The sequence below is a fragment of the Herpailurus yagouaroundi genome, unplaced genomic scaffold (assembly GCF_014898765.1).
Source record: "Herpailurus yagouaroundi ecotype Mexico unplaced genomic scaffold, PumYag 188, whole genome shotgun sequence".
In the NCBI taxonomy this organism is placed as follows: Eukaryota; Metazoa; Chordata; class Mammalia; order Carnivora; family Felidae; genus Herpailurus; species Herpailurus yagouaroundi.
This window is the reverse complement of record NW_024412419.1, coordinates 26,780,226-26,804,881: the sequence shown is the minus strand read 5'-3', so window position 1 is coordinate 26,804,881 and position 24,656 is coordinate 26,780,226. Positions and strand designations below refer to the sequence as shown.

The 24,656-nt window shown below is 35.4% G+C and overlaps 1 protein-coding gene across 13 annotated transcripts in view; it reads right to left on the bottom strand.

Annotated features, from left to right (window-relative positions):
- BIRC6 (baculoviral IAP repeat containing 6) overlaps positions 1–24,656 on the bottom strand; it is a 225,633-nt gene that overhangs the window by 19,526 nt on the left and 181,451 nt on the right. For 12 of the 13 annotated variants that reach the window (XM_040496471.1, XM_040496472.1, XM_040496461.1 and 9 more), the window contains 3 exons: positions 20,711–20,921; positions 6,488–6,633; positions 5,745–5,855 (listed from right to left, as the gene is read on the bottom strand). In XM_040496471.1, the coding sequence (XP_040352405.1) occupies positions 5,745–5,855; positions 6,488–6,633; positions 20,711–20,921 (468 nt within the window). Of the gene's footprint in view, positions 1–5,744; positions 5,856–6,487; positions 6,634–9,370; positions 9,544–20,710; positions 20,922–24,656 lie in introns of those variants that run through there. The other variant, XR_005797250.1, reaches the window with a different exon arrangement.

Sequence of the window (24,656 nt, the reverse complement as noted above, 5' to 3'; positions counted from 1 at the left end):
AATCTTTATTTAACAAATCTTTCAGAGAGAAAAATAAACTTTTGGTGCATCTCTTGTAGAAACTATCACCAATTCTATACGAGTAGAATCTAATTTAAGAAGAAATGTTGAAAGCTGACTTTACCACACAGTACATATACTACATCTCAGCAAGACTGCTAACTACTTCCTGTCAGTGAAGTTGTAAACTGGAGTTATTTCATCTGCCCAATTTCGCCTTTCACATACTACAGGGATAAATTTCTGTATAAATTTGAATTTTATAAACAGCAATCCACCAGAAACAAACATGAGCCGATTCCCAAGACTGGAGGAAAATTTTCTATCCTATAGCTACCTATAAGAGAACAGGATCTACTAATACCAAAACTTTATTAAAATATTCAAAGATAATGACTAGTTGCTAAAAACGTACATAGTTTGACTCAACAAATCCTCTTCTATTAATTTATCCTGGGGAAATAATCATAAATGTATATAAATATTTATAACAATGATATGGCCACTGAGATGTTGCAAAGGTTATTGAAAAACTGGACGGGCACCTAGGTGGTTCAGTCTCAGTCTGTTGAGTATCTGACTCTTGGTTTTGACTCAAGTCATGATCTCATGCTTTGTGAGTTCGAGCCCCGCTTATAGCACAGAGCCCAGCTGGGATTCTTTCTCTCCTTCTCTCTCTACCCCTCCCCTACTCATGCATGCATGCGCTCATTCTCTCTCTCTCTCTCAAAATAAATAAGTAAACTTAAACAACTTGAAGGACCAGTTATTGGTTAAATGACAGTATGTTACATGATGGAATATTAGGCAGTCAATAAATATCAAATTGTAGAAGAATCATGATATTAAAAGTACTTGATATAAAAGGTAGAAAATATAGTTTATTCCAAAAAGCTCAACAGAAAACATGCATTTTTTTTTTGGTGAATGATTCTAAAAGTCACTGGGTAGTAAAACTTAACGATGTTTAAAGTCATATCCAACTTGGAGAGTTTATGATTTTATGTGGTACGAGAGAAGTCTCCTGGCTCTGACATAAGGACTCTGCATTTCTTAATTAGAGGTAATAATTTAAATCAGAATTTCCTATACATACAGAAGCATAAGGCATTCATATTGATAAAATGAAACTTTTTGAATGGAAAGAACTAAAGAACATACAGAGATGGAATGTATCTAAATACTTTCAACTACATGCACATTACAGATGCTTTAAAAAGACATTAAAACATATTTGGGTCTGAACCAGTAAGTAAATTCAAACCTAAAGTTCAATAAAATATTTAACTCCCACACACACACACACAATCACATTTCAGGAAACTTCCTTCTTAGAATCCTAGAACAGACTCGTTATTTTCCTAATAGAAGCTTGATGGTTTAAAATACTTTCAAAAATTTTTTGACACCCTCTTCAAAAGGTAGAAATTAATTCCCCATTCCTTGAGCATGGGCTAGACTTAGTGATTTGCTTCTAATGATAAGGCAGAAGTAATGTTTACAACTTTTAAGACTAAGTCATAAAAGGCAGTTTGGCTTCCTGTTTGCTTGCTCTCTATGAGAAGCCAGACACAATGTATGAAGACACTCAAAAAGTCCTATGGAGAGGCCCACATGGCAAGGAGCTAAGGCCTCCTGTCAACAACCACGTGAGGGAGATCAAAAGCACAGCCCCCAGAGCCAGTCAAGATTTCACATGACGAAGCTCCAGCCGACATCTTGATGGCCACATTTATAAGAGAGTCTAAGCCAGAAACAGTGAGCTGAACCATTCCTGAATTCCTGACCCATGGAGATTGTGAAATAATAAAGGTTTTAAACACCTTAAGTTTTGAGAGTAATTTTTAGTGCAACAATAAATATGGAATAATTTGATAAAATACTATAGAAACTAACCGGAGTCCAAAAAGATATAAACTTATGTATATTAAGTAACACTTAATCAAATTCACATAAACCAAGTTCAAGTATTTGCTTTAAATAACCACAAAAAGGAATTTCCAATAAAATGCTTCTTCAGGGGGTCTGGGTAGCTCAGATGGTTAAGAGTTTGACCGCTGATTTCAGCTCAGGTCATGATCTCACGGTCATGACTCCCACTCATTCTCTCCCCGTCTCTCTCTCTCTCTCTCTCAAAATAAATAAATAAACTTAAAATAATGCTTCTTCAGAAGTATTGTTTAAAAACAAACAAAGGGGCACCTGGGTGGCTCAGTCAGTTAAGTATCCAACTCTTGGTTTTGGCCTGGGTCATGATCTACCAGTTTTTGAGTTCAATCCCAGCATTGGGCTCTGTGCTGACAGAGCAGAGGCTGCTTGGGATTCTCTCTCTCTCCCTTACTCTCTGCCCCTCCCCTACACATGCACACTCTCTCTCCCTCAAAATAAACAAACATTAAAAAAATTATTAAAAACAAACATGTTAACAGAATAAAGGAACAGATTAGATTGTCAAAATTAGTGAGGCCAAAGGCTGTAGTATCATTAGAAGCTAACCAGACCCCTAATTAAAGTATACAAAGAAGAAACCTACTCGGAAAAGATTATGGAATAATTTCCAAGAGAAATAAAAATGATATTGTACAATACTAGAACACAAATGATAGTTTCATTCCATGGTATCTTTTCAGGATTAATATACTAATAAGTAACAATGGGAGAGAAAGAATAATCACTTCTAAAAGATTTCTAAAAAGCCCACACCAGCTTTTCAGTGATAAACTCAAGTTATATAAAAAATTAATCTATGTAAATTTTAACCCACCAGAAAGAATGTTTTTCCAAGTAAAAGGAAACCAAATCTTGGTTAGAAGAATCACCTCTTCTCTCTTCCCAACCCTATTCTTGACACCTCCCACTCCAGGCTAACAGTCTAAACACTGAACAGGAGATTAATGTTTGCAAATTATATGCCCCCAAAAGACCAAAAATATTGAATAAAAATTCAAAATAAAATGAAGAACCTAAAAAAATTACACTAAATCTGGTTATATCCAAAGCCTCTGTCAATTACTAAAGATCAGTAAATCCAAAGTTCAGCAGTAACAGCAAATCATATGTCTTATTTTTTAATATTTATTTATTTTTGACAGAAAGAGAGACAGAGCACAAGTGAGGGAGGGGCAGAGAGCGAGGGAGACAAAGAATCTGAAGCAGGCTCCAGGCTCTGAGCTGTCAGAACACAGCCCAAAGCAGGGCTCGAACTCACGATCCGTGAGATCATGACCTGAGCCGAAGTCAGACGCTTAACTGACTGAGCCACCCATGCGCCCCCATATGTGGTTTATAAAACGCTACTTAAAATCTTAAGGGGTGCCTGGATGACAGTCCGTTAAGCGTCTGACTCTTGGTTTTGGCTCAGGTCATGATCTCAAGGTTCAAGGAATAGAGCATTGGGCTCTGCACTCATTGTGGAGCCTGCTTGGGGCTCTCCCTCTCTCTGCCCTCCCCTGCTTGTACTCTCTCTCAAAAATAAATAAACATTTAAAAAAGTCTTAGAAAAAAAGAGATTTAAACTCTTAAAATATCATGACCATGGACCACTTTTTCTTCCTTCTTGTATACTCCCACCAAGTATCAGTGCTATATTTAATGGCGTGAGTGGGAAGCAACCAAATGACGTCCTCTGGCAAATCTACCAGGATCATACTAAAAAGGTCTTAGTTTTTGCAGGATTTATTTTTAACCTACTCAGGTTTTCAATGGCTCCCCAACAAAGTTACTGTCCGCTTGAGGTTCAAACTTCTGTTCCATTCCATTCTATTCCACTCCACTCTGGAATTCTATTCCAGAAGTAAGACATTAAAGGTTTCAGTAGACATGCATTGGTACCTAGTTGGGGCAACTCACAGACTAAATTTCATTCAGAATCAAAGCACAATTAGACAGCCAATAAAGAAGCAGAGAAAGTTTCTTTATGCTTTTGAATCTGGAGGAGGAGGGAAAGAAACAGGTTGTCACAAAGTGAAAAAAGTACACAGAAGTGTGAAGCTACAGACAAACCCATCTAATACCTGGGTTTTGCCTCAAGGCTACCAATAGTTACCTTCAACTGTATGCAGACAAACCTGAGTAGAGATATGTATCAATGATTTCATCTTAACGCAGTGCTACTGACAACTCCTGACATATTTCCAGTCTACTTCAGTTGTTTTATTCTACACAATATAATGAATTTAGTTTCAAAAAAGATTTGCAACAATATACAGTAATCAAATTGTAACTATAAAGGCTTTCATTTGAGAGATTTAAAAAATGAAGTCTACTTAAAATCTGAGAGTACTTTTCCTAGTTGTGACAGTGAAGGTGGCTACAAGGATCATACTGGTGGTGTGGCTTTTCCTGATAATTCTGATTATTCCTTTATATGACACCTCTCTGAGGATGTCTATAATTCATGTTATATTTGTATAACAGTATTTGTTCTTGGTGTCTTATAACTTTAAGATTACAGCAGACAATATTTTTGTTCCTTTGGTAATCATTTATAGTTATTAATATAGTATTGAATGAACCTGACATTTATTATATTTTCCTGAATTAAGTGTTTATTAAACAAAATGGTCACAACCTATCAGTGGCTGGCACAATTATCCAAAAACAAAACTGTTACATTTTTTCTGAACAACAGTATATACACGTCATCTCAATTCTTCCAATCTTAAGATAATGAACAAAAGCAGGGGCGCCTGGGTGGCTCAGTCAGTTGAGCATCCGAATTCGGCTCAGGTCATGACCTCATGGCTCGTGAGTTTGAGCCCCGCATCGAGCTCTGTGCTGACAGCTCAGAGCCTGGAGCCTGCTTCAGATTCTGTGTCTCCCTCCCTCTCTATCCCTCCCCTGCTCATGCTCTGTTTCTCTCTCAAAATCAATAAACATTAAATTTAAAAAAAAATTTAAAAAGATGATGAAACAAAAGCTGCCTGAGTGCTTTATCATTTTCAAATCATTTTCATATATGTTACTACTGCACGTGATTTTTTACTGCAAACCTGGGAAGTAAGGTAGAGCAAAAGCTAAATGATTTCCACTGAAGTTTCAAAGACAGTATATCAAAAGTTTATGTATTTTTACACTTGCTTTAGTGTTCCTTTTCATATAGTCAAAGTCTTTTGACTTGGTCTCAAGGTTGGAAAAGAGGCACAGATAATAACAGTTACTAATGGTCACCAAAATTTGGAATTCTAGTATTTATTTATAGACTAACACCTTATGAGGGAGACTGGTAGGATCTTTTCACCAGTCTTAACTTGTCAAGAGTTTCGGAATAGAAAAGGATACAAGTGGACTTTACAAAACTATTATTTTCCAAAGGCAAATCTCATGGAATTCTAAAATGTTAAGAGTAACAGACTTAGTTCAAAGTGCCAGGTCTTAGCTTTCTTCTGGCCAGCAAATACAGAAATGAGAGGTCTTAAAGAAAACTACTTTCTGCCCCCCCCTTTTTTTTGACATTTGACTTTATTTTTTCCCCTAGGTTTCTACTGAATCATGATTTCCAAATACAACTATAAATACAGATATAAAGTTAGAGATGAAAAGATGATCAAATGTTTGCATGTATACATGGTGTGTGTGCACACACACGCACACACACACACACACACAGACACACACAGAGGATATGAAGAATTCATGGTACAAACAACTTTTAAAATCTTTCATTTACTAGAACACATTTTAATAGCACTATTACACAATATGAAATGAGATCTGAAGAAATGAAGGTTAAAATTTCAACTTACCAAACTGTAATTTCTTCATAACAGCCACATATTTTTCTTCAAGCGATTTCAATACTGATAAAGGTTTGGGTTTCATAGCCACCTTCTTTGAACATTCACCTAGTTTTTTTTCTGTTATTTAATATTTCAAGATAAATAATATAAGCATACATTTTAAAAGATCAAAACAAAAACAGTTTCTACAGTTCAAAGTTCGAATTCTAAAAAATTAACAAACTCTTCACAATTATCTTCCTGGTGTATCAGTTTAAGTATAAGAGATTTTTATGTCATAAACATAACTAATAGGGCTAAAACCCTTATCAACTTTAAAGTTTATGTTCTTAAAATCTGTAAAATTAGTTTGACCCAATCAGGCAAGACAGCAAACGTAAAACAATAGATAATACACTGCTAAGACATGAAAATGCTAATTTAAACTAAATTCTCACACCCAGTCTAAATGTACTCTTTCCTATCCAGTACAATGGCATTTTTCAATTTCACAACTACCAACAGGAAGAAGAGAAGTTCATGACATGTCTGTCTGCCTGCTCAAGCTAGTGTGAATGATCATACAAAGAAGAGGTAAGTATTTCAAAATTAGAGACTATTCATGATTAACTTGAAAACGTGGCAACAAAATTTTTAGGTAAATGAGCTTGCTTGCAAAGCATTAACACAGAGAAAAGAGAGAGGTAGTTTTCAGAAGTAAATGAAACATCTCTGGGTCAAAAGAAAAGCAGCAAGGACAAGTTCTGTACCTTGATTTGCCTGCCGTAAACTGGTAGTGGCTGCATGCACAATCTCAGCAGTCTTCTGGATGTCCGGTACCAACAGTGTAAGTCCTTCTGGTTCTTGATCAGATGCATCTGGTTTTACTCCTGTTTTAACATTTTCCCTTTTAGATCTGAATTTTTTTTTTTTTAAATATGGGAAGAAATGCAAGGAAAATTAAGACTTTAGGATTGAAAAACAAGTACCTCTGTTAAGTCACAGTGGTTAAAAATCAAAATGATAGTGTGTATTTCATTTGAAATACATATGATATATAGCAGAAGTAGTTTAAGTTAGACTCATTGTTTTGAAGCCACAGAATAATGCCTAGCATAATAAATAAAGCTTTGGATAGGTTTTCCCTTCAAATATGATCAATCAATCTAAATAAAAAATGAACACTGTAAAAACACCCAGATACTCGATATGTCCTTGGATCCACACTTTTAAAAACGTACTTGTAGTACAGTAATTACAAATACCTGGAAGTAGAAGAAATCATTTTCATTATCTAAAAGAGACAGAGGTCTATCCTCTGTCTTCTAAGATTTGGGAATCAAAGAACCATATGTATACTTTTTTACTGTAATACTATTTGTATTTCACTCAGAGTAAGTATATTCTTTCCCAAGGGGAGAATTAAAAGATATATTCTGGAGTAAAAATGAAGGTTTATTACTAGGTATCTTAATACAATGTGCTTTTATACATCATAACTTTATATTTAAACAGTAAGTTTTAGGGCATAATCATTTTAGAGGCATTCTCTATCCAGGGTCTAAAATGTACCCAATCTTGTATCAAATTCTGTATCATTAACAGGATGTACTACAACAATGTCTCTGTGTATAAGGCATCAAAATATTTCTTTAAATTTTCTAGGTGAATACAGTAGAGTTTTATTGTAAGAGTCACCGAAATTAGTAAGTGAATATCAATATCCTTTTTTGTATTTCAACTCTCAGCACATATTTTTCACTTAATAATCATACTATTGCTTAGATACTAAAAACTTACACTTTTGTTAATTCATTAAATAGATAATACAAACTGAAAACACACATAAATAAAGGTGTTTAAAATATTCATGCTATAGCATCACTTATTCTTCTAGCTGTATACCTACCAACAAAAGGACTTGGCAACTGTATTACAACTGTATTTCACAAAGTGAGCATGGAGACTTAGATGAGCTATAAAAAGGCTAGCAGAAGGTAGAAGAGTCCTTAACAAAATAATATTGTTAGCTATGTATAAACGAACTATTCTTCAGCACAAAGACAAAAATCTGCTCAGAAGCAATTCAGTGCTTACACTTGAGGGAGCTGTTAAGAGGTAAACGAAGAAGGGCCACTCAGGTGGCTAGCAAGGGTAACCATATATAGCATTATGTGTGCGTTCTGAACTGATTTCTGCAGTGTGTGAAAAAACTAGTACCCACAGGTATTTTTACCTAGAAGGTATATAGTTGCCTCACCTGGCAAGATGGCTCAACTCAATGTGTCACTGGGTTACTGTCTGAGGTTACCACTGAGGTATAAGAAATCACATAGAACGCATGGCCAACTTGGTGGATGTTATACTGTACCTCATTTCAGTCATCAATTTCTGCACAGGTACATGTATATGAACATGAATGTTTGCATGTATATGTAAGGAGACTATAGTGAATGAATGTTGTAAGACTGAAATATCAGGCATTTTAAGTGCTGGAATCAAATAAGATATTGTCTTTTAAAAAGCTATGAAATAAAGTGGAGACTATTGCTTAATGGTATCTGATACTTTTCTTAATAAAGATGTAATGCTGGACAAGCTCAAACAGATTCTCAACGTCTGCATTTATCAACAGCTATTCACAATCAGTGTCAAACACTGAGAATCAAGAAAAGTGCAATAAGCTGTTTGACTTTCTGAATTTAGAAGGACTCCCCCGCCAATTGTAAATGATTCTCCCTCTGATACCAGGGCTTAAAAAAATCTTAAGTAATAGGATCACTGACCGTAACAGGAAAACAACAGTAAGTAGTTTGAAAAACAAAAACAAAAACAAAAACAAAAACAGAAGAGCTACGGTTATAGCCACAATAAAATAAAGATGGTTTCCTAAAATCTGTCATCAAACAGTTGATCCACTGGACGCTCAATGAAGATTTCATTTAAGAAACACATCTTGCGAAGCAGAGAAGAAAGATATGAAGTGCGTTTTTCCAGAATTAGGGTGTTTTCTCCTTGAAGAAACAAGAGTGTCTGGCATGGAGAGTAAAGTGCACAACACAAGTGAGAGCAAGTCAGCCTTGGAGAGAGGACTCATCCTAAATTCCAAGTCCTATTCATGGATACCGATTTCCTAAATCCAGTTTTTAAAAGATGATTAGTAGGAGAAATTCCTATTATTAAAGTAGTCCAAACAGTCAGGATGGTAAATTTCATATATATGTGTGTATATATATATATATATATTTTTTTTTTTTTGGACCACAAAATTTTTAAAAGATGCTAAAAAAGTGCAAAAATACACAAAAGTTAAAAAAAGTGTTGATACCAAAGGTGTGAAAGAAATGATTTTATGCATCTCCTATCGAAGATAATGGTTAACTCATAAAGCAGTTATCTTTTAGAGCTTTACACCAGGTTCAAATGAGAAATTTTTACGTGAACAACCTTGACAAAAACAGACAGGAGAAAAAGGGATAATGTCCAAAAGGTGAGAGTATTTCAAATCTACAAAGAACACACACTCCCTGCCTAATGATGACCACAACTAGTCATTGTCTGATATCCAACTACAGCCAGTAGTCTCTTTCCTATAAAAGTTGCAGGTTACTGTCAACCCATATGTAGGCCCAGCTCATGAAAAAAGGCCATACCTTCGCTCACATCCTGAAGTCTGTGGGAAAAGCTATTTGAGTTCAAGGCACCTAGCTGGAAGTAGGTCTCTGAGACTGACAATGGATCCAACATGGTAAAAGCAATCAGCGACGGCCGCTACCATGGTATCCGCTGCTTTGTGCATACGTTGAATCTGGTTGTGATCACTGCCCTGAAGAAATACGAGGAATCAACTGAAGTTTCTACTATTGCACAGAATTATCTGCAAACATTTTCCACTATGCTGTGAATTCCAACTAAACGGCTAACAAATTAAGCAAATTTTGGCTCTCTGACATGTAATTTGAACTAGGATGTGAGCAAAATGGGTAAATCTTTCTTGTAAAAACAAAAGAAAAAAATCCCCATAATTCAATATTCAGTTACAGTGCCCTACCTCTGCTAACACTGTCACCCAAAATAAGCTGGATTTTTGTAAGACTAAATGCAAAATATCAGAATTATGTTATTTTATAATCTATAAACTGAAAATAGCTTAATATAGCTATTTTCTTGGTAGAACATAACGAAAGATCACCTCCATTCCCTGTACTCCTAATTCTAAAGTCAAAACAGTTGAAATAAACATTTAAAAAGTACAGCCATGTTGAACAAGTAATCTGGAGACAACATGCTGCCATGTCCAGATTCCAGAACTATTAAGAACTAGCATCTTAGAGAAAGATTCTAAAACTGTAAGCAAATGAAACTTCTACATTTCTCTGTAAACCAATGCATCATACAATATTCCACAGTTCTAAAGCTCTTTGTCAGGGATAAAGTCTAAAACGAATTAAGATTAAAAGTAAGCAGGAAGATTTAGAAAATACATTACTGTGGAGAACTATTTGCTTCTAATTATCTCCAGAAAACATGAAACTTCTTGAAATGCACCAGTAAATGGAGCAAAGACTTCTGTAAGATGAATGCTTTTCATTATTAGTTTAAACCTTAATTTTTAATTCTGATTCCCTTTTTTTATTTAAACTCTTTCCAAACGGAAGTGTCAGTTTTAGTTTTCAATAGGATTTAAAATTGAAAACATAATCTCCATTGTCTTGGGAAGCATAATTGAGCACTATAGAAGGAAATATTCAAACAGAGGGTACGAAAAGCCTTTTAAAAACAAACCCTTGATTTCTAGATTAGATACAAATATAATTTCTAGGTCAGATTAAACATCACAGGACAAAATGAAGGTACTGTGTGCTGTTGTGGAATGGAGTTGCCACAAATAATACGCTTTACCAAGGGATAATCCAACTGAGGCAAATAAAAGATAGTAAAATAAACATTGGCATCATTGTCTCCATCACCGAGTAAAAGGTTGATGAACTATGAAACTCGTTCAAGGTCATCAAAAACAGAAACTTAAAAAAAAAAGTAGGTATGATTATAACAAATGCTTCTTGGTTATGAAACCAGGCCTCTTTCATTTTGTAGGTGTTAGAAGCAGAGGAAAAACAGGAGAAACCACGAAATGTTTTTCCAACAGAAACAAAGGTAGGAGGGCTAGAAATGAAATTCTCTGGTAACTAACTGAAGCCCTTACAATAAGAGTCTGACAGAAAATACGCCTCTGAAAAAGAGGTCAATTAATCTTATTGCTTAGTTAGATAAAAAGGAATTGGGTATTTCTACAAGAGAATTAAATTATTTTCATTTTATTAAAAATATTATTTTTAATGTTTAATTTAGTTTTGAGAGAGAGACAGAGAGACATAATGTGAGCAGGCGAGTGGCAGAGAGAGAGGGAGACACAGAATCCCAAGCAGGCTCCAGGCTCTGAGCTGTCAGCACAGAGCCCGACACGGGGCTCGAACTCACAGATGGCAAGATCATGACCTGAGCCAAAGTTGAATGCTCAACCAACTGAGCCACCCAGGTGCCCTATTTATTTGTAAAAGTTTATTTTACTTTGTGGGGGGGGGGGTGGCAGGGGTAGGGGGGAGGGAGTGTGAGCAGGGAGGAGGGGAGAGTGTGAGCAGGGGAGCAGGGGAAGGGGCAGAGAAAAGAGAGAGGGAGGGAGAGAGAAACAGAGAGAGAGAATGAATCCTAAGCGGGCTCTATGTTGTCAGTACAGAGCCTGACATGGGCCTCATGAACCGTGAGATCATGACCTGAGCTGAAATCAAGAGTCAGATGCTTAACGTACTAAGCCACCCAGGTGCCGCAGAATTCAGTTATTTCTAAAATATGATGAACTTTCTTATACCAGAAGATGCTTCGAAATAGCTAAGGGAAATGGAAATAAAAGATGTTTGCTTCAATGCTGTTAAAGAGAAGTTCAAATCCAGAAGGCCTCATACTCAACACAGACATTTGTGATGCATCCTTATTAGCAATTCAGATTATTTGACTGACAGCAAGTCCCTCTTCCAAATTTTTGGTCAAACTGTCAATTACTAAATATACTAAATAGGATTATTTGCCTACTAGAGTCCAGTAGGAAAAGTCTGCATAGGAGATCAAAGATAAAATAAATGGTCTTCACCCCTGCTCCAAGGAAGCTATGAAGTGTCACACTGATTCAAAAGTGAAACCAAACTACTATGGCTTACTCGGACTTTGTTTTGAGAGAAAAGGTTGGAATAGCCAGCAGAAACTGAATTTCACCAGGACTGATATGTAAAAGCTGAAGGGATCACATCCTCACAGTGTGACTATGTTGTGGGCAAAAGAATGAATTTTCACACTAGACAATTATATTTCAAATGGAAATGATTATATATGTATGTGTGTGTATATAAAAGTTTATATATATACACACACGAAAGTTTAAAGTATTATGTTATGTTACCTGTGCCACAGATCCCTTCATTAACAAGATGAGTTGCTTTCAAGTTCTCTCATGTTTAAGTCTAAAATAAAATGTTGATCAATAAGTGGCCATAAATGGGAGGGGGAATGTTTCTGCTTATTTTTCAAATATCAACTATTGCTACACAAGTTCTTTATCCCTTGACAAGAGAGTTAAAGATATCAGAAATGTATACAAAGATAGCAATAACATTCAGGAGACAGAAAATAATAGAGTGTGTGGAGGATGGGGAGAGGCTTCTTTCATCACACAGAGAAAACAATTTTATCACCTATGCCCTGCCCTAATCTATGCAAGTGGATACCAAATCAGATTGAAAAGACAGTAGAGGAAAAAACACACACAGTGGTAACTAAGAAAATACCAGAGAAATGCTTTTCATAAATTCTTTATTATTTTTTTTCCAGAGAGAGCACAATTGGGAGACAGCACAACTGGGGGAGAGCGGCAGAGGGAGAAAGAGAATTCAAAACAAGTTCCATGCTCAGTGCGGAGCCAAAGGCTGGGCTCAATCCCGTGACCCTGAGATCACGACCTGAGCCAAAATCGAGAGGTGGCACACTCAACGGACTGAGCCACCCAGCCACCCCCTGCTTTTTATTAATTCTTTTGACCAAGAAAAACATCAAATGGGTAATGCTGACTCACTCTTCATTTAGGTGGTAAGTATACTAAGTTGCTCTCTGCTCATGTACGAGAGAGACCAAAAAACAGTGAGGCTTAGGTTTACTTTAGCAATGTAGTAATTACTACTTAGGCACAACACAAATGCTATCATATCTAAGGTAATATGCTGCCTTTTAAGAGACTATCATGACTTGAAAATTCTTCAGGTAATGAAAAAAGGTCAGTAAAAGGAAATTATCAGAAAAACTCTGTAGAATTTGCATTATTGTATATACTTTTATAATTACTAAAAGCAAAATTTTTAATTAGAAAAACAATTTTACCTCACTATCAACATTAAAAAAAAATTATATATCCTAAATATCTAAAACCAGCTCAGAAAAAAGTCCACCTCTCCAATTTCTAATTATTCACCGATGCACAAACTGAATTGTTCTTTGGAAGTTAGGTTTAACTTAGTGGATAAATATATTTGGGAGTTATCACAGCTTTGCCACAAAGTATCAGAGAACCTGGAACAAACCAAAGTATTTATGGACCTTGTTTTCCTCATTTATAAAAAGAAATATCTGAACTACCTTAAGTCTAGACAGTCCCCTTATAGCTCTAAAACCTACAGATAATATGGAACAGGTTATTTGTTAGGATGTGCCCTAAAGGATCTGTTAAAAACTAAACCTTGTTAGCAAGACACTTCAAATGCAGCAATTCACAGTGCTTGAAATTGCATCTGGGATAAAGACCATGGAAACTGTCCCGAAACATAAAGCTCATATAATGTAATTTGATAAGGAATAATCATTTTATATTGTTATGTTATGCTACTGAGATAGAAATATTAAGTCAACTTATAATTTTTTACAGTTTTTTTTGTTAGTCATTAAAAAAAATATTTTTTTAAAAAGTAGACTGCAGGGGCGCCTGGGTGGCGCAGTTGGTTAAGCGTCCGACTTCAGCCAGGTCACGATCTCGCTGTCCGTGGGTTCGAGCCCCGCGTCAGGCTCTGGGCTGATGGCTCAGAGCCTGGAGCCTGTTTCCGATTCTGTGTCTCCCTCTCTCTCTGCCCCTCCCCCGTTTATGCTCTGTCTCTCTATGTCCCAAAAATAAATAAACGTTGAAAAAAAAAAAGTAGACTGCACACCTGGCACGAGTGTATCACAGGGCTTTAACTCACAACCCTGAGATAAATATCTGAGCTGAGATCAAGAGTCAGACACTTAACCGAATGAGCCACCCAGGCATCCCTTAAAAATTAAAAAAAAGAAAAATTTTTTTCTTTTCAGCAGGCTCCACGCCCAATGCGTAGTATGCTCCAGTGACTGTGCCAGCAAGGCACACTGTTAATCACTTAAATAATAGAATAAGTTGTATTTTGGCATTTGATCAATGTGTTCTCAAGAAACAGCTAAGCCTCAAGTATAGCCATTATACAAGCATGAAGCCTAAGTGATAACTGAACTATTTTGATAAGATACACTAACAGTGGTCTATCTGGAGTAAGGTTCAATCGACTTGTCTTTCTTCATATAAATTTATTGAAAACATTTTTTAATATTTATTTACCTTTGAAAGAGAGACAGAGCATGAGAGGGAGAGGGGCAGAGAGGGAGACACAGAATCTGAAGCAGGCTCCAGGCTCTGAGCTGTCAGCACAGAGCCTGACATGGGACTTGAACTCACGAACCATGATCATGACCTGAGCTGAAGTCAGAGGTTAACTGACTGAGCCACCCAGGCACCCCTAAAAATTTTTGTTTTTAATAATGAACAACATAGGCATCAGGAGACGGGGAGCAATGTGCATATTTATAACCTATTAGTAAGTTTTTAATGTTAAACTCTTAAGCAGTAGTTTCATTCTCTTTCAAGCAACGGTAAGAAATATTTTCTTGCCTACTGCATACAGCAGGGGAAACTAATAAATACACATTTAAAAACTTCTGAAACTGTATACACTCCACAGAAGTTAAAGTTCTATTACTTCTTTGTATTTTTATATGACTACATGCTACTCTAAATTTATTAAAACTCAATCCATTATTTAAAGCAGTTTGGATAATTCTCAAGAAACAAAAAAGGAAATCAATGAAAGCACAGAGGCTGTAACACAAATACTATACTAAGCAAAAATACTTCAAACTGGCAGAACAAAAGGAATACAATCAATCTGACAGTTATGAAAATTCACTTTCACCAGATTCCGATCTTTTATAATTGGTATAAAGTTAAGTGGTAGTGACTTTGGACTTATACATCAATGAGTATCTAATCACAGACTGTCTTTGGCACGTGGGTAACATTGCTTACACCTTGTATATACATCTTTGGCCCTCTACTTTTGACACACCGTCATTCTCAATGCACTTCCTCTCCATCTCTCTCTCTCTCTCTCTCTCTCTCGCTCTCTCTCTCGATCCCTAGGGAACTATTTCTTCCCACTGCTTGTAGGCCTAAAAATTATAAGTATTAACCACAAAAATCATTAAATCATCAAACTGAAGAAAAAAGCCAGAAATTAAGACGTTGTGTAGAAAATAAATGAGAAGCCAGTAAACTTTTTCTGCATTAGGCCAAAAAGAAAAAGGTTTTTCTGAGAAATGGAATGTTTATGGTAATGAAAAATTTTAACCACCACGAAGGGAGTTAATTCCACTTAGAGTGTTAATCTTGTGTGGATGAATATTCAACTTTTTGCTCTTCACAGGTGCCTAGTATATCGCAGGAGACAAGTAAAGGAAATGGAGCTCTTTATCACTTTTGAAATCCTTTGTTCTATTGAAGTGATGACTAAAGTGGCTTTTGAATAATGTCTCTGAAATAAAGTAATAAACTCTATTATTGAGGCAAAATTAAATAGCACCACTATTTACAGTTTAACCATTTCCCCGTTTTCACTGAAATTATTATAAAAAGTTTCAAATGAACAAGAAAAAAACTACACAATTTCCTAATGGTAGCATCATGAAACGCTCCAATATTATTTAGGTTTTAAGTAATACATAATGGAAGAAAATGACCTAAGTAGAAAATTGTATTACATAACTTACAGGCACAGTTGAAGTGTGCTTTAAAATTGCTACAGAACTAATGTACAAAACATGTCATCTATATTTCATTTATTTTGAAAGAGAGAGAGACAGTGTGAGCAGGGGAGGAGGGAAGGGCGGGTGTGGGGTGGGGGTGTGGGTGGGGGTGGGGGGTGAGAATCCCAAGCAGGCTCCCAGTTGTGAGCACAGAGGCCACGTGGGGCTCCATCTCAAAAAATCTCAAGAATCGTGAGATCATGATCTGAGCCAAAATCAAGAGTTGGATCTTAACTGAATGAGCCACCCAGGTGCCCCTATATCATCTATATTTTAAAAAAATCAATTTCTGAAAAAATCCTGATACCTAATTACCTTTAATCTTGTCTATTTCAGACAAAAGCAGGAAAGTGTTGAATGTAAAATTCTCTATTTTGAAGTGATACACTTTGGCCATTCATTTGTGCTTCCTAATCCCTGATTTGTCTTAATCTAAAAAGCTTACTAAAAATCAGTCTACAACAATATTAATCAGTTTGTCTATGTTAACCATTAGACTCAAATTAACCCTATGCAGTTATTATAAACTGTGAATCTTGAAAGGACAGGTTAGGAAAGGAGGTAAGTAATAAAAATATAGAATCATGAATAAAAGAATACTAGAATATTATCATCTTTAGGAAGCTCTTAATGCAAACTGTACAGTCAATATTTAACAACTGCCTAAGGAATGTCAACTTCAAGCCAGGAAAGAGGAATGTAGTAAGCTAGAAGTACATTCATTCCCCGAGTGGTGCTCTGGTTTCACTAAATATCAATCCCACCAGTCATCAAACTATCCTCACCTACAAGAGATCATTGTTTTAATTCAGGTATAATTATAATCGAAGGAAATCTGAAACATGCCTCAGAGTCTATTACTTTAAAAATTAAGATTCAGAAGCTACTTTTCAGATATATGTATGTGTGTGCATTGATATATACATGCATATATAATTATATCTCACATATAATAACAACAGCTCAGTAATTACAGAACTAGTAGGTGTAAAAGGCATTCCCACGGTGTCGTGCCACTGTGCCAACAACTCAAGTTCCTCCTCTAAGCAGTCACTCTTGCTCGAGCCTTTGGGTACACAGAAAGTGGGTAATGCAAATCCGATCAGATCTCTGAAATCCTTTCAGTAGCTCATCACATTTAAGAGCAAGTAACTGTAAATACACCCCTCTTCACCTTCTAGCTCCTGTTTTCATCTCTAGTTTCATCTCCCACGCATACACCATACCTAGTCACACCAAATTTCTTCAGGTTTCCCTGAACATGCGATACTTTCTTTCACTGCTAACATTATTCCCAGTTTGGTATAGCAGGCCACTGCACACTTCATTTAGCTAATTCCTACTTACTCCTAAATATAATCACAAATTTCTACTGCACAAATTAGGTAAATGATGTGCCTTTTCAGTTTCTTAACAGTATCTTTCTGTTTCCTCTTACAGAAGGGTTCAAAGTGTGGGTGGGGCAGAGTCGGCTCACCTATATCATCTCCTTCACTCTTTGAATTTTGAGATCAAAATCAGCTGGGACAGAATAATCTCAGTCAGGTTATTCCCGGCAGGAGAATAACTTCCTTTCAGTACTGGGGCAAAACATTCTCATTTCTCTCATCCACAAAAGGGAGATAAAAATTGTAAATATATACAGAAGAAATAACTTTAATGAAAATCATTACATGTAACCACGACCATCATCTAGGGACCTGCAGAGTGCACAGCAAATCTATTTTTTTTTTTTATTTAAGATAAACAAATGGTCACATATAAATGATACAAATTTCATTCGAAGGTGAAAAACTGCATTCCCTTTGTGTATGCTTGGTTTAAAAAAAGTAACATATGAGAAGTTAACAAGGCATAACGAGGGAAAAATGAGGAAATAAAGTATATAAATAAAATATATAAACATAATAAGTACTTGCTTTAACTTAAAAAAAAAAAAACCATACTAAAAAGATGTACTTTATTCATCCTTACATTTTTTATTGAGAGCAGAGACAAAAAGAACATAAACATTTTCTGAGCGAAGGTACACCTACACATTATTTTTAAAGTCACAGCTCCAAACCCTGATAATGCCACAAAACATATACTAAAAGTGATCAATGAACAGAACATATTTGCCTTGACCATTGTTTTCTCAAAAGTATCCTGGTTAAAAAAAAAAAAAAAATGCAGTTGGGATCAAGTAGGCAGGTGGGGAGAGGGGAAGTTTTATACTTTCAAACAGTGTTAAAATTGAACTTAGCCAATTTCTGTGGGTATAAACTCTTTAAGGAAACTGGACAATTCTGCTCACTTTATTAAAGTTCTATCATTATGAAAATATAAAAAGAAATACATCTTAGGTCTTGACAGTCTGGAAGAGAATAGATTTTACCCTCTCTGTGTGAAGTGGAAAATGAATTCTCAATGTACCAAACCTCAAAAGGCAAGTAGGGATGTTATAACATGTATGTCTTTGATGGTTTCTTTTTCTAACAGAGGCTGTAAAATATAACAGATATCATGAACAATCTTGACTAAGAAGAATACTCAAATCCTAAGGTAAAACTCACTAGCATTGTTTCTACATTACTAAAGCAGAGCTATTAAAAATAGCTATTGCAGAGTCACCATAAAGATAAAACAACATAAATAAAATGAGCTCTGAACAGTCATTATGATCTTTTACATACATGTTTTGGTGATAGAAAATTTAGAGTGTGAAGTACCATTTTTTTCTTACTGAAGAAGGAAGGAAAGCATTTGAAGAATAATTTTTTTTTTCCAGTAGGAAAAGCAGAAAACCAAAGCTCCAGTCAAATGACACTTGTTATTATCTATCTGAAATTAAATTTTTACAGTGAATCATGAATACAGTTTATACAGAAGTCAAGTTTACTTTTAAAAAATTATACTGCGTATGTTATGGAGGCAGGAAATATATTAACTTAGGAAAAGCAACAAAAAGGCTACTCTAGGCATACTAATTCCAATCACTGCATCTTCTGTAATTACCTTAGAACTCAATACACTGTAACTTCATTTTTGCAGGATCCAACAGAAATTATAGCTTAAGGAAATACATAATATAGAGTTGTCCATATTTTAATGGTCTTATTTTCACATTTAGACTGTCATAAATTTGTGATTATTATTTTTAATGAAAGTGATAATTATAACTACATTCCTAATCTTTATGCAATTTTTTCATCTAAGAAATAGAATACTCCTGGGAAAAAACACTACATTTCGTAAAAAATTTCAATACATCTCAAAACACAAAAATATGAGGTACAGAAACACAGGGCAAGATCCCTCTAAAAAAACACAGGGCAAGATTCCCCCTAAAAATACTCAAAAGCTCTGCATATTTTGTATTAAATGCTTTGTCAAGAACTGTATGTTTATTGTACAATAAGGAACAGAGATGACCAGGGTAGAGATGGGATGATCAATTAGAAGTTTCTCAATGAGACATTAGCTCAATTAGAAAATTAGACCTTCAGTTCAATTATGACATGACACCTTGTTTATGTAATTATACCAGCTGCCTACATTACCAGTTAGATTTCTGACACGATGAAGGTTGGGACCAAACATAATGTTCTCTTTTCTACAACAGAAACTCTCTCACTATCAAAGAAAATATACCTTTACATTGTCCTTCCCTGGTGAAAGAGTAGTATGAACCTACAGCTCTTTTGTTTCCACCAACTGGCTCTTCTTTAATCTTTTGTCCAAATTATGATTTTTACTGCCTGGTAGTGAGCCACTAGCTTTAAAAGTGATAGTGACAATATAATAAATGAACATTCAGGATTATCTCAGCAGCTGACTCCTCCCTGAAAAATTATTCTTCCAGTGACCAAATCTCTGCCATTGCTTGACGTCTACTGTGTTTCTCAAATTTATTATCTTAAAAAAATACGTGAGAATAGGTAGAATATATCGTAAAGATGGTAAAGAACATTAATTGACTCAAAAGACCACTGACAAAAGAATAAACTCCCATTTGCAGTATAAATGCTCTAAAAACCAGAATTTGGCCATCTACGTAAAACGGATAACCACTGAACAGATTCTGCTAAGAGAAAGAAAAAGGTTTGCCAGGTAACTTAAAAAGAGTTTTTGTTTTCAGAACTCATCATCTGAATCTAATGAGGTATAAACTTAAGCCAAACATTCATTAAATAATTAAATTTACCAAGAAGATAAATACTAACTTTATTATAACTTTGAGAAATAAATACTGAATCTTCTCACTTCTAAAAAAAGATTATAGCATGAATTATAGCATGTATCACAATGAAATAGGAGTAATCCATAAATCCAACAATTCTATTTCTATGAATCTACTGTGTGGAGATTTCTACAAGCCTCAAAAGACATATGTCTGAGTTTATAAAATGAAAAAAGCCCAAATGTCCACTAACAGATGGTTAAGTAAAACATAGCATCTCTATGCTATGCATAATTGGTAGTATTAAAAACAATGTCAGCCCAAATGTATTTACAGACACTGAAAGGTGTCTTTGTCCTCAATATGGACTAAAACTAGCATCCATCTGTATAATCAGTACAATATGACAGAATTTAAGAAAAACTCTATACCTAAAGCCCTAAGATTGCACAAGCAGATGTCTGATAAGCCAATGTAAATAAATGTTTCTGAGTGTAGGATTTGGTGGATACTTTTTCTTTGTAGTTTTATATCTTGCTTGTGTGCATATGTGTTTAATCAGCACATGTCATTTAAGAAAACCCACAAAGTTAGTTTCAAAAGATTCTTAGGGGCACAATCAAGAGCAATGAACCAAGTATACTACCTTAAACGGTTGGTGTAGGTATCAACACACGTCTTCATTTTGGCTAATAATGTACCAACAGAAGTCTGGCACTCTGACTGTTCTTCTTCCTCTTCACCATTCTCTGTAGAAAGAGGCAACAGTAGGGGCACCATGGACGTACAAGAAGCAATGGCCCGGAGCAATTCCAGCAGAGCTCGATAGAGTGGCACGTGTCTTGCCATATCAAGAACTGTAAAAGGAAAGGGAAAAGCATAAAATGAGAACATGTGCAATATAAAAGTCCACAGCCATGTAGCTTCTACTCAGATCTTAAGATTGATTGGTTACTTGGTAAATGAGCTAATGCTGATGTTTATGAAGCACCACGTGCTAAGTATAATAATCATTAGTTCAAATGTTTTATTTATTTTTTTGAGAGAGAGATTGAGCGCGCATGTGTGCGGTGCTTGAGGGAGAGGTGAATCTTAAGCAGGTTCCATGCTCAGGGTGGAGCCTGATGCTTAACTGACCTAGCCACCCAAGCACCCCTCCAAGGTTTTCTTAAAAGCACATGTATCGAAGAATAAATGCCCCACTCTAAGAACATATACCACATCTACAATTTTTATAAGTTGTTTTGCTAGGTTTTGTAGTTTTCTTCCAAGTGGAATTTACTTTTGTGATCATGTGAGATAAAGACTTTAACAGGGGCACCTACGTGGTTCAGTCGGTTAAGTGGCTGACTCATTTTAGCTCAGGTCATGATCTCATGGTTTGTGAGACTAAGCCCTGTATATGGGGCTCTGCACTGACAGTGCAAACCGCAACTGTTTTTTTTAAGTGTATTTATTTATTTTGAGAGAGAGAGAGAGAATGCCTGCAGAGAGTGAGAGAGCATCTCCAAAAAGGCTCCACCCAGCATAGAGCCTGTCTCAGGCTCAATCCCACAACAGCGAGACTCTTTTTTTTTTTTTTTTTTTTTTAAAGTAAGCTCTACACTCAGTGTGGGGCTTGAACTCATGACCCTGAGATCAAGGGTTGCGTGTTCTACTAAGCTGGCCAGATACCCTAACAACTTTTTTCCCATCCCAGTTACCGAATAAAGTTATGCCATACATATTCACTGAAAACATGCTGCTTGACAGGCTGAGAATACAGCAGTGAAGAAAATAAACAAAAATCCCTGCTCTCATGTAGCTTACGTTCTATGTAGAGGGCAAATGAGTAAAAAAAATTTTTCAGATGCTAACAGGGACTCTGACTGCTACACACACAAAGACTGAAACCGGGAAGGAGAAGTGGAGGAGTACCTACTGGAGGCAGAAATTGCTTCACTGCCCACAGACCTATACTGAGATTAGAGTATGGGGAGATGCGGCATAGGAATTCTCAACTCTATAAAATCAGTTGTGACGGTCTGATGACAAATAGGGAGGCTCTTCAGAGTGATGGAGGAGTCGGTCCTCGTTCCACACCTTCCGATGGTGATGCAGAGGACAGAGGCAGGAAAGTAGGACTGCTCATTCTGGCCTTCCTTTGAAATTTTACTCTCCATCTTAATCATACATAAAATTTCCATACATACTTGGTTAGGTTTAAAGCCTTTTTTCCAACCTATGACCTAATGTTACAGCTTACTACAATTTTATGGTATAACAGTACACTCCAGTTTTCAAGGAAATCCAAGTTAAAACCCAAAGTTACTAATCAATAGGCATAAAATACAACATTAATTCTTGTGAGGATATGAGAAAGCCAGACTTCCATAAACAGATATATATGCAACCTGATAACCAATCTGGCACTATTTAATGCCCATATTCTATGACTTAGCAATACCATTTACTATACACCTATAAAACAAGGGTGATTAATATAATACTGTTTTTACAGCATATAATACTGAAGGTAGGAAGCACCCTAAGAGCAATAAAGGACTAAATACACAAATAATATCTAAATGATTGTATCCTATGTAGAATTTGAAAAGAATATAGATCTACTATACCTATACTTGAGTGAACTTAGTTGTAAAATAATACATAAAGATGACATTTATGTAAAAAGAAACTCAAATATATTTGCTTTTTTATAGCTGGGAAACTACATAGGAATACTTAGAGGAAAAAGATGAATTTCTAAACATAAATGTTATATACATGAGTAACATCTCACACTGATTATCCTGACAAATCGTAAAACACTGCTGATAAGGCTACAGTCTACTTTGACCATTTCTCTCCTTGTCCACTCATTCACCAGGCATATCACTTTGGTATACATACATCTAATCCTTTTTCTACACGATATTCTGTGTGTGTATAACTTTTAGAAAAAGGAACTACAGTCCTCATTGTGTGTATGAGAAGCTAAGATTTAATAACATGTACCATCAGCTAAATAGAAAATAGCAAGAACAATGACATTGAGGTACATTTAACTCTAGAGCTTTTTCATTATACTGTGATGCCTCCTGTGTTGTTCAATAGGGTAACCACCAGCCACACATGGCTATTTAACTTTAATTAAAATGGAAAGAATTAAAAATTCTGTCCTTAACTGTACTAGCCACATTTCAAGTGATCAACATTCACATGACTCCATATTGGACAACAGAATGTTTCCATCAGAGTGAAACATCTAGAATGTTTCCATCATAGTGAAAAATTCTCTCAGATAATACCTTCTTCAAATGTCAAAGTCCTTATATTATGCTTACCTACATAAGCCATGAAAACTATGTGGGTATGGGCTCTACCCAAAGAGATGAGTCTTTCTCTGCGAGGTGTAGATATCATATAGAGTGAAAGAAATAATCTCTAGATTACATTTAAAACAGCATGAATACTTTGTTTCAGGTTTATTTAAAAACCAGTGATACATACATGTACTGGATATACTTATATAGTTAGATACAGAATACTGATAATATTAATTAACGGTACTTTCACCTAGAAAGAAGAACTAGGGTTGGGGGGGGGGGCAAATATCAGGGTGAATTACTTTTCATCATATACCAGTTTGAACTATTTTATAATGGTTTATCAGAGTATCCGTCATGCAGTAAATATTTTATTGACAAAAGGAGATAATTTAGTAATTACTAGGTCATAAAACTTGATAACACATAGATGATTTAAAGAACTTAAGATATATAAACACTTCAGCTATGATCTTGTCACAGAATAAGCAACAGACAATGGTGTTTTTCCTTACTGTCTTTTGAATAAAATTTTATGAATGCAATTTATGCTCCACATTACATTACCTCCAGATAATTCATCCTCCATTGCTATGCAACATTCTACTGCTGGAAAAATTAAATCTAATACAACAAAGCATGGTTTTTTCTAAGTAATTAGTAACATATAATCTCACATTACAGAAGCAGTAAACTAAATTATATACCAAATCACATCACACTGAAATGACTCCAAACAGTAAAGTGACAGGAGGTTATCATATATCCACAAAACTGTCTTAGAGGTTTAATAACAAGACACTTAGCCAGGTTAATCAACACGACTAAAAATAAACACCAATTTTGTTCTTAAAATAATTGAGGCAATATTGTGTTTTTATTAAAAGAAAACAGCCCTACTGAACTAAACCTAAAATGTTCTGAAATATAAACTATTTGATCCAAAGAATATGAAGAAATAATTTGACAAAGGAAATTTTAAAATGAAAAAGCACATTTCCAAACAGTGTAACAGTAACTTCTCACAGATCAATTTTTAAGAATAAAGGTATAAATTACAGTACACTGACTGCTAATCCCCAAATGAAAATAGCAATTATAAACAGTGTAGTCACTTTCCTTTCTAAAATTGGAATATAACTCAGTAATACAGGAAATGACTCTGATTGCATTATCAACAATTCACTGAAACCACAAACTAATTCTAGAAGTAATCCCTCTCTAAAGGTGGTGATGGCTGCACCTGTGAATATGTCAAAACTCATCAAAAGTACATGAATTGGA